Source organism: Lindgomyces ingoldianus (genome assembly GCF_010093535.1).
Source record: "Lindgomyces ingoldianus strain ATCC 200398 unplaced genomic scaffold BDR25scaffold_23, whole genome shotgun sequence".
NCBI lineage: Eukaryota > Fungi > Ascomycota > Dothideomycetes > Pleosporales > Lindgomycetaceae > Lindgomyces > Lindgomyces ingoldianus.
This window is the reverse complement of record NW_022985184.1, coordinates 124,098-134,313: the sequence shown is the minus strand read 5'-3', so window position 1 is coordinate 134,313 and position 10,216 is coordinate 124,098. Positions and strand designations below refer to the sequence as shown.

General features: G+C 46.1%; 3 protein-coding genes across 3 annotated transcripts; 2 read left to right on the top strand and 1 right to left on the bottom strand.

Annotated features, from left to right (window-relative positions):
- Positions 1-1,005: 1,005 nt before the first annotated feature.
- On the top strand, positions 1,006-2,133 carry BDR25DRAFT_343988 (uncharacterized protein; the record flags this gene model as incomplete). Its single annotated transcript, XM_033693888.1, has 3 exons — positions 1,006-1,059; positions 1,116-1,203; positions 1,256-2,133. The coding sequence occupies 3 exons, from the start codon at positions 1,006-1,008 to the stop codon at positions 2,131-2,133; spliced, it is 1,020 nt and encodes a 339-aa protein (XP_033545531.1).
- Positions 2,134-2,308: 175 nt separating this feature from the next.
- On the bottom strand, positions 2,309-3,616 carry BDR25DRAFT_394558 (endo-1,5-alpha-L-arabinosidase). Its single transcript, XM_033698319.1, has 2 exons — positions 2,497-3,616; positions 2,309-2,430 (listed from the first exon to the last, which is right to left on the bottom strand). The coding sequence occupies exons 1-2, from the start codon at positions 3,449-3,451 to the stop codon at positions 2,339-2,341; spliced, it is 1,047 nt and encodes a 348-aa protein (XP_033545530.1). The 5' UTR covers positions 3,452-3,616; the 3' UTR covers positions 2,309-2,338.
- A 2,261-nt stretch (positions 3,617-5,877) lies between these two features.
- On the top strand, positions 5,878-10,205 carry BDR25DRAFT_357045 (uncharacterized protein; the record flags this gene model as incomplete). The annotated part of the gene is made up of 17 exons (XM_033695752.1): positions 5,878-5,916; positions 5,986-6,062; positions 6,095-6,245; positions 6,338-6,389; positions 6,421-6,552; positions 6,587-6,632; positions 6,671-6,779; positions 6,804-7,013; positions 7,055-7,109; positions 7,148-7,215; positions 7,253-7,273; positions 7,335-7,382; positions 7,511-8,871; positions 8,907-9,100; positions 9,137-9,151; positions 9,197-9,390; positions 10,011-10,205. The coding sequence occupies 17 exons, from the start codon at positions 5,878-5,880 to the stop codon at positions 10,203-10,205; spliced, it is 2,967 nt and encodes a 988-aa protein (XP_033545529.1).
- Positions 10,206-10,216: the final 11 nt, after the last annotated feature.

Here is a 10,216-nt window from a genome sequence, read left to right as displayed (position 1 = left end):
TACACGCGTATAGCTAAATTAGGTTGCCTAAAACATTAGCTATCTAGCCTGTGTGTTAGGGGCTATGTGTACTTAAGAGCCCTCTTTCTTTGTATAAAAAGAGAGGGTAGTAGTTAATAACAAGAAGATCTTTGCCTACTTACCTCTTAGTACGCCCCTTAGGCGTACGTTTGTTCGATCGAACCCAGGTCAACCAACAAATTATATAAAAAAACTTTAATAATTTAAAAAAGCTTATACTTAATAGCTTTAAAAAAGTTTAAAGTGCATAGTAATAAAAAAAAGTAAAGAAGTAAGTATAAGCTAAAGTAAGTAAGCTATTCTAAAGACGCTGTAGATAGTGCAATTAGACTAGGCATAACACATAAATGTGTAAGCAAGAAGCAGAAGTAGTATCTAAATAATATTCTAGGCTGTACTATACTGTGTAGTGCTAGAGCGGGTTGTTATAGGCTATAATAGAGTTTGTTAGAGTGTGGTCTTAGCAAAGTAAGCAACTTAGGTGTGTGAGCAACTCGCCTGTGAAGTACGTTATAGATAAATTAATAATAAAAGGTCCTTTTATATAAAAAGTAAGCAGTAAAGTTATAGTATTTAAGAAATAATTATAAAAGTCTCTTAAACAGCTAGGGAGAGAAAGCCTTTCTTACACCCTTATTAGCTAGAGAGATGGGGCTTGCGCCACTAAGGCTACTAGCCAGGGTTCTAATTGACTAGCAGGGGCTTGCCCTTGTTAAGGCTCTCTCCCCATCCCGTCTGAGCTTGCTGAGATAAATTGAGATCTAGTGCGTAAGCAACCTGCATCGAAGCAGGGGTGGTTCATCCTGCATCTCTCCGACTCTCGATCCTTTTGGTGCAACCCCCCGGCGGACCAATATAGTATTTGTGGGATAAGCAGAGTGCATATAACCTCTACTGCACCCTCTTAGCTCAAGGTTTCGTACCACTGTTCAATCGATTCGTCCGTCCTCGGAGAAAGACTCAAGCCTAACTGATCGAGACATTATGACGGCACAGGATACAGGCATTCTGTTACGAGTCACAGAACAGCTGAAAGAGGTCAGGGTCTAACCTCCTATTTACACATGGAATTTCTTTGCGGCTTATCGTAGTAGGCGAAGGATCTTGCGGATGACTGGACGGGGAAAACGGATGCGAAGGAACGACGCAAAATACAGAACCGTTTACATCAAAGGGCCTGGCGTAAGATAATTCCTAATCCGGCACATGAGAAATATGGTTAATCTTAGATAAGGACGACGTAAGGCTGCTACGCAGCCTTCGGCCACTTCAAGTGGACGGGAATGGCATCAAGTAACTGATAATGCCAGTCCTAAAGCATGTGAGCCCAATGCGGTATCTGAGGCGCTTGCGCAAGCTACCACGGCTTTTATACCTCAGCCAAGCGCATGCCCAGCTACCGCCGTCGGCCCAACGCTTATTCCATCCAAAAAGCCAGTCCAGAGAATACCGCTTTCTATCCACGAACTCATGAGCGTAAATCTAGCTGAAAGCTCCTCCCCAATGCCTCCCACAAACAAACAGCACCCCCCTCTCATTCACCCCGTGATCCCCTACCTTAAACCGCTTGGCTGCCTCACCCAATCCGACATTCCACCCTTCCGCTTTCCCCTCTCCCCAGACCACTACCTAATAACCCTAATCCAATACAACGTTCTCCGAGCGTCAATAACCAACCATGCCATCGTCTCCATCATGCACACCATCCCCGCAGAATGCCGCGCGGCTTTAACCATCCAACTCCTCCCGCGCCCAACCACCCTCCCACCATCCCTCCTTCCAACGCCACTGCAAAAATCCACCATCCATGCGCCGTGGATCGACGCTGTACCCAGCCCCCCGCTGAGAGATAACTTGATCCAGCACTACGGGACTTGGGATGTTGACGACTGGTGTGAGGATGTTATGGGGGGTTTGTATGAGGGGTTTGACGATTGTAAGCAACGGGGGATGCTGGTTTGGGGTGATCCCTGGAGGGAAGAGAGCTGGGAGTTTAGTGAGGGGTTTGTGGAGAAGTGGGGATGGATGTTGAAGGGGTGTCGGGAGTTAGTTGAGGCGACGAATCGATGGAGGGAGAGTAGGGGGGAGGAGAGATTGGTTGTTGAGGTATGAGGGTTGTGGTTGTGGTGGATGGGATGGCGAAGTGGTGGGTATGCCAGGATGGGGCATGGAATCATGGTTACTAGACTATGGTTTACAATTTTGACGAGGATCCATCTTTGATAAAATAAGTTTGCAATCTTAAATGAATTCTGAATCCGACATGGAATTCTGAACTTTTCATTGTACAGATATCTGTCCGCTCTATTCATTGTCATTATGAGGTAACAACCGGCCATCCCGAAGCGAACTCGAGGTAATTAAACCCAAAGAGAAATTTCTCAAACCCATACCCAATCTTCGGATTCGCTAGTCACCGTTAGTCAAAACCCACCCAATCCCATGATTTCCAAGACTGTCAAACTTTCCACTTACCATAATGATAATACAGGGCTACCCTCCCAACACTTTGATCAAAAACCACACCCTGACCCCCCGGTGCATACACATTCTCGCCATGCGTCCCAAGCACCAACGTGCCTCCATTCTCCTTCAAACAACTCTTGCCGGCTTGGTCTACAAACGGCCCTGTCGGGGATGTCGCGCGACACACCATGATTTTATACTCGTCCCCTGGCGGCGCAAGCGCGGTTCCAGCATTACAACATGCCCCGCTCGAGAAAAACATGTAGTAGTATTTAGTCCCACTAACCGGCCACCAGAATAGGAAACTGCCTTCCGTGATACTCGGATAATTCTGACCTTTAGGTACCGTGGAATTAAACAGTTTCTGTGCTGGGGTTACTCCGGACCAGGTCAAGAAGTCTGGATTTAGGGACGTTTGATACACATCGTTCCAAGCGGAACCAAAGGACCAGTAATTCTGACAGTTCGCGCATTCCCGGAAGAAATTCGGATCGATGAGATTGTAATTGCCCGACTTCGGGACTCCAACGCTGCCGTGATCAGTCCACGATCCGACGTTTAGTGACGAGGACGTCGCAACGCCAATATCTGAAGTTTGAAGCCCACTATGCGACACTGAGTAATACGCATAATATGTCCCATCGATGTTAGACACATCCGGAGCCCAGAGCTGCTGGTTCTTAACTACGTTGATTTTCGAGCCAGAGGGAAGCATTGCACCCTGGTATGTCCATGGTCCGGTAAGTGCTGGTGCGGTTGCGATCGCGATGTTTCCGAGGGTTGAGAATCGGAACCAGGTGCCGTCTTTTCTGCGGAGAACGCTTGGGTCGTGTATGTAGCTGCAATTGCCAGTGCAAGGCTCGGGGTCAGGCCATGAGGCTGCTTCTCGTGGATCGATTGGTTTGGTGATGGCTGTTGCGAGCAGCGCGGATAGTGTTGTAAAGGAGAGGAAGGAGTTAAGCATCCTGCAATTATGGTTATGAAATAAATAAAGTAGTAGTTTTCAAAATGGAGGGGTAAAAGGAACCCCGAAAGGTACCATGGGTCTCCTACTTTCTATAAGTCAAATCCTGCCATATTCAGGCTCCTCCGCTGGAAATAGCGATCCATAATCTTCACGCCATTTGGAGTTGGACGCCTAGGAATCTTCTACCCATCTGCCGGCTCATTCTTATATTCGAATCCTTCCGTTGGCTGTGTTTTGTGGATCACGGAAACAATTCTTTTTCGGGTTTGAAAGAGTGGGGTTGGGCTGAGAAAGGCATAGTGGAAATGGGAGGTGAGATGATGACCAGCGTGGATTGGTAGTTCGGAGTTTGTAAAGATTGGCCGGGTTTCTGCGTCATTTCGCCGAAACGACGGTGTGAGGCTGAGTCGAACACGTGATCTGAAGGAGAAGACCAGGGATGTTGAATTCGGGAAATCTCTTTATTTTTGGTCATTAATGTCTGCGTAAGCCCGAGGCTCTACGGTGGGCTGCCCAATCAACTATAGGGTTTCAATATGCAATATAAACGACGTAGCTTCTTGGATTTTCACTCCACAATACATCGCTTCTCGTACACCCATGTCCCTACAAGTCTACGTTTTGCGTCCTCGTAAGTTTTTTATTGGGGTTCCTTAATGATGAGTAACATTTTCCTGCATTTTAAGAAAGAATATCTTTTTAGGGTGTAAGTTAGAAGGGAGAATAAATTGCCTGCTTGTTAATACTAAGAGCCTAACTCATTTACAGCTCCTTGATAGGAGTTCAACAGATGTCTTTCCTACTACATCGTTTACGATTTTCAGTATATATTGAAAGTCATGTCTTTTGTTACAGCCACCCGCTCCTTAGGAAATGTGTTGTGCCATGTGCTAGGAATGTGGCTGGACGAGTTAGCGAAAGGCTAACCTTCCAGCTAAGTCACCTCACCCAGACCCCACGATACTACAAGGACCATTCCGCCGCTGATATCAATGCCTCGTGGAAGGCCCATCGATATCGCGCCATCGGGCCCTCTTCGCTGAAGCTTAAAGGGAGGGTTCCACACCAACAACCTTAGACTTCTTCTCACGAGCGAGGCCGGATGCCGCGAAAGGCTCTCTGCTGGACCAACGTCATGGCTGGAAATCGTAGCCAGATTTTCTCTTAATTTCTCGTTATTATTACTTCTCCAGAAGATGACCAATTGACACACAATTCTCTTTTCCCCGTTGGTCACAGCCTCTTTCGAACGGAGCTACTGAGGTTGGACTCAGAGGCTGCCTGTCTGAGGCTCATCTTCTTCATTATGGGAGATAAAAATTCCGATTCAAGAAACTGATTTGGTACCGTTTCTAAGCTTGCCTCATGCTTACCTACAATTCCTCGCCGGAAGAGAACGCGAGTATCGAGACAGGGCCCAGGACAGGAGAGTTAGGATTAGTAATGAAATGTTTTCTAACCTGTCGTTTCTAATGGATAAAGATATAGAAGAAGTTAAATAGGTAAAATGCATCTAACAGTATAATAACATAGCAACCGCTGCAACAGAAAACCCATTTGTACTTTAACTTTGCAGTATTTGTGTAATGGCTTGGCGCAGCTAGCAAATGCCTGATAGCAGTGTTGAATTCGATGAAGAAGAGGAACTGCGTCCTCGCTTCGGAATTAGGTTTTATACCGCAACACCTAGCTAGCTTAGGTCTAGCTTAGGGGTAGTGTTGTCAACAAGCTAGCTAGGTGTGCCCCTTGCAATACAACTGATGTGTGTTGCAGTTTGCTACAAGTTGCTGTAGTTTGCTTCATGTCCTTCCTAACGCTGCTAGCTAATCTCTAGCAGATACCCCTAAGCACTCGCCTATTACAATTTGCAAGTCTATACATATCTTAATTTTCGCAACATTGCAACATGCTAAGATAACTTCTAAACCTCTGTAGCAATGCTAATTATAAAATACTTTTATATAGACGGCTACCTACCTAATTTGTAAACAGTCTGTTTTTATAAAGGATGTAAACCTTGCCTAACATACAGTTCCTCCTGTACTTATACTACTGTTGCAACCTATAAAGCACCCTTGTATAAGCCTATAGATATAATAGTAACATTAAACAGTAATAACTAGCTATAAGGCTTTAAGAGGTGCTTAATTTCTGTGGGGTTACTATGCTAATTAATACCTTCAATAAAGAAATTGCCAATGTTTGCTAGTATAAGATGATTTTGCACATCCTACCCTATAATTACAGTGTAAGTTATTTGTAATAACTAATAGATCTGCGGCTGAGCAGCGGGCGGTACCCTTTCCAAGCGCCCGAGGGTATACTAAGCTCGGCGAGTAGTATTTAGCATCGGATAGGGAGCAGGGCTAGGTATCTCAAGGACCCGACACTTATCAAGAACAACTAACATGTCTAGCATCGAAATGACACAGCCGTTGTACAACTTCGAGATGAGATCCAACGTACGACTGCGTCCAGCTTACGCTTACTTGATATAGAGACAAACCATCGCGCCACCTTCGGCTCCGCAGGTCTACCGCTGCCCGGACGTGAGGTTTCCTCAAGCCCATCGCGTCCGCGTGCTTCTCGAGCACCCTGTAACCGATACGTATACTAAACAGTAGCCGAATATTGCTTCAGCTCGTTAAAGGGGAATATAACGAGGGAGGAGACCCCTGAGGCAGCAGAGGGTCTCACACAACGGATATCGCAGTGGACACAGGCTGGCAAGATTTTAAGTATCAGGATCGCTTGCGCTTCAGCAAGTGGATTGAGTGTCACTATTCGAGCTGTGGCTGCAAGCATACACAAAGGTGGAAAGGCTCTGCATATCTTATATAATAAATAATGCAATAATATCCGTTCTCCCAACACCACAGATAGCACCACGATAGGCTAGGGCTGATTTCTTTTGGTGGGGCCTGCCGAAAATCCCGTCCTGCTAAAGCCTAGGTTGTCATGCTTAGCCGAACACCACCAAATGCTATTCGCGCCTTATCAAAAAGGCATGCAAACCGCTGCCAATACCTGCACACTTGCGGCTCCTTCTCTTTGTTCAGTCCATCAAGCGGACAAGTGCTCGGATGTTTGGAGCCGTAGTTTTCCAACCTAGGACAACCGCCCTCATTCAAGCTCTTTCTGTTTTAGATTTTATTTCATACTCAATCCTCTCCATGGAGTATCTAGCAGCTGGTTCTTCGCTCTAATCGGTTAAAGCTCTTTGTGCAGCTGCAAGGATATCCGGTTTGAGGCCCCCTGCGGGAGTCTCAATGAACGACTGAAGAAATTTGGGATGAGCATCTGTCCTGCCTGTTACTACTGGCGGGTATTGTGGCTGCCGAAGTAAGAGCTGCGTAAATCCCAACGGTTCATCAAGGTCATTGTGGGAGTCTCCACAGACACCACTACCCTCCCTAAAAGGCTTAAAGATAGCCTCAGAATCTCCACCATCAAGCAAAGAAGCGACATAATCCTCTGTCGTCATGGCTGCAGTATCCAGAAACCATTACTTGGGGGTGATGCGATCCCAATCTACCGGAAATGGAGAAGATCTGGAGCCGTCTCTTTCTTTCGTTCATAAATATCAAAATTTCGATGTAGTTGGGTGAGATATTGGTATGGCTCTTGGACCTAGAGGAGTCATCTATTATCTCGCGTTAGTTCGTCTTTCTTTTGGTCGGTAGAAGAATCCAGGGTTGTTAAGAGATTGCGTTGCGAGCTGCGCTGCCGACATGATGTTTAATAAGAACGTAACTGTTACTGTCAGTAGTGCTTTTAAGGCGTTACTAGCGGCAATAGGATTTTGTTCTTACGAAGAGAGTGAATTAAAATAGCCGTTAATCTCCCTCTCTCAACTCCTTCAACTCTTTCAAGGTCCTAGTCCAGTTCAACGCCGTTAAATGAACATCGAAGCCACAATAATTTCATTGTCAGAATCAAACAATAACATTGTAGGCTTGAACTACTTTTAGATTCCTTTATCCTATTAACAGTATCGACAGTATTTTTTTAGTTCATATCTAACCCCTAACACGACGATATTCTCTTTCCCACCAGTTCTGTCTTTCGGTCCCCTGTTACAAAATCAGCAAGAGACCCAACAACATGCCAAATCGAAAGAACACTTCGTCGGACTATACCCGAAGGTGGAAGCGCACTTGTGTCGAAGCTACAGACTATGGAGGCTATAAACCCGCTCTAAAGTCGAGATCATCTTCATCTAGATTAGATACCGGCTTGGCTGACGTCCATCGTCCTCCAAATCGGAAGAGAAAGCGACTGCCGGAGGAGGAAAGTTCTTTTGAAATAGAGTTACCCAAAAGAATGAAACCTAAACGCAAGCGGCAAATGAAGCTCTTCGAGAACTATTCGAATACATTATCATCACCTTCGGACTCGGAGCAAAACGCGAGCGACGAACCCAAACCGATCCAACCCCATAACTCAAATTGGCCTCATGAGCTCAATGCCCTCGAGATCATTCAAAATTACGAAAGCTCTGAGTCACCACCCCCACGGTCAGAACACAACCCTGTTGACCCACTAGTCAAGCGCATCCAGGAAGCGATAGAATATACTCGAGGAATGCTCGCTGTCGGCCAATCTATTCTTGTCCACCACCAACTCACTATCCCCGTAAACTCGGTAGCAGACCACGAAGCCGAAGCCTTCGATCTTCTCCGACAAGCTCACAAAGCAGGCCTAGCCGACCTCATATACACTAACTTTGAAGCCGAATGCTACAAAATCGGGGCTGCACGCAAAGACACAGTGGGCTATGGACTAATAGATCCGCTATGGTGGATTGGGAAGAGTGCAGCGGAGATCAAGGCTGGCCCCTTTGCTAATGACGATGATATCAGGAGAGAAGAGAGTATTTTAAAGGGCCTCAAAACAAAGGCTCTTCAGAAGGTGCCCACTAAGAAATACCTTAAGCAGATAGAGAAGATGGGAACCGCTGTACAACGCCAGGAAGAGAGGGACGAGCATTTGAAGAAATGGAAGAGAGAGAAGGGGTCGGATAGCGATAACTATAGCGAAGACCCTAACACTAAGTATAGAGATAGCGAAAAAGACAACGAAAAGACCTCGGGAAATGATGGCGACGATGGTAGCGATGACGGTTGGGATGATGGAGATGCAGACGATAAGGGTGATATTGTTTCCACACCCACCATAACATGTGCTCCAAAGACCAGGGCTGGTTATTCGAATCTGACCAGGGGGCCAAGAGCCATCCCCCGCTCCTCCAAACGGTCAAGTTCCCCCATATCAGACGACAAATCTTTCACCTCACGCACACGAGCCTTAGCTAGAGGGAAGAAGAATCCGAGAAGATCACCAGGCGCGAGCTCTCCAGAGTCTGAAAAACCCTTGTCCTCACTAATGCGGAAAACCACTACAAGTTCTTCAAACTCGTCTAGTTCCTACGACAAACCTCTCCTCTCACGAGTACGAACTCGCGCCCAGCCCAGGAGGTGAAGAGAGTTCATTTCCTCCAAGACCTACACGTTTCTCATCACCGAGACTCAAAACCTACATCGTTGGAAGGCTCTACAAGCTCTTACGGCTCAGATGACGAAGCACCACCCCTCGTGCTCATGCTAGGAAAGCCGTTCGAAAACAGGGGGCGAAGAAGGCGAAGGCGTATTGACTAAGCTTAATCATGAAACCGTGCCTCAGGCGAAAGGCGTTTTAGTGGAGTCTGAGGATTCAACATGGGTGCCGATCGCTTGTGGTAAGCGTATTCAGAACAAGGTAGCTTTGGTGGAGGAAGTAAAGACGAGCTGAGAGGGAGGAGGTCGAGGGGCATGAAGTCGGCAGAAAGTGGCGACGTGGAGAAAGAGGGCGAGGTGCACAAAGTAGAAGTAAAGGAAGATGGAGAAGTGGGAAAAGTGGTTATATGTAAAAAGAATATTTTTGAGGTACTTGAATTGGTAAGTGCTCTAGAGCGTCATGCATTTAGACAAGTGCATCTGCTTGTAACAGAACAACCGCCGTAACAGAAAAAAACATTAGTACTTTAACTTCGCAGTAATAGTAAGCTTGCGGACGCGGTAGTTTTTATAATACTACCCTTTTATAACATGTTTTGACCACTCCTAAACCCGGTAACTATGCTAATACAAAAAGTGAGAGATGTATCGAGCAGGAAGCACAAAGCAAGAGGGGAAATGCAGGATAGAGGTAGAAAGAGACAGTGAGAGAGTAATCCTTAGGGTCAGAGGCAGGGGTAGCCCTTAGGGAACTCAGGGGTCAGATAGCTATAACATACCTGCGACAAAACATACATTTGTAGAGGCGCCTGCCTGCCGAATTTATAAAGAGCCTGTCCTTATAGTAAAAGCAAAACTTGTCTAACATAGGCTACTTCTGCGCTACTGGTGCTGTTGCAGCTTATAAAGCACCCTTACACAGGCCTACAAATCTACTAACTAGTAATACTAAGGAGCCGTTATTAGCTGTAAGGCTGCATGTACTGCTTAATTTATGCAGTGCTGCTACGCTAATAAAAAAATTAGTACTGCTAGTAAAAGAAACAGCTAAACCTAGCTAGGGCATGATACCCTGCGTATTCAACCTTAATTTTGCTGTGTATTGTATTTGTGAAGACTGCCGGGACACCAGAAAATCCGACTTCAAATTGGGAGCAGGGCTCATGTCCCAAACGATTGCTGCTTCGTCAGCTTTCGATACAGCCTTCGGTAAGTGGATTGAGAATAGTAAAGAGCTGTGGTTGCAAGCATGTTGAAAGTGGAAAGG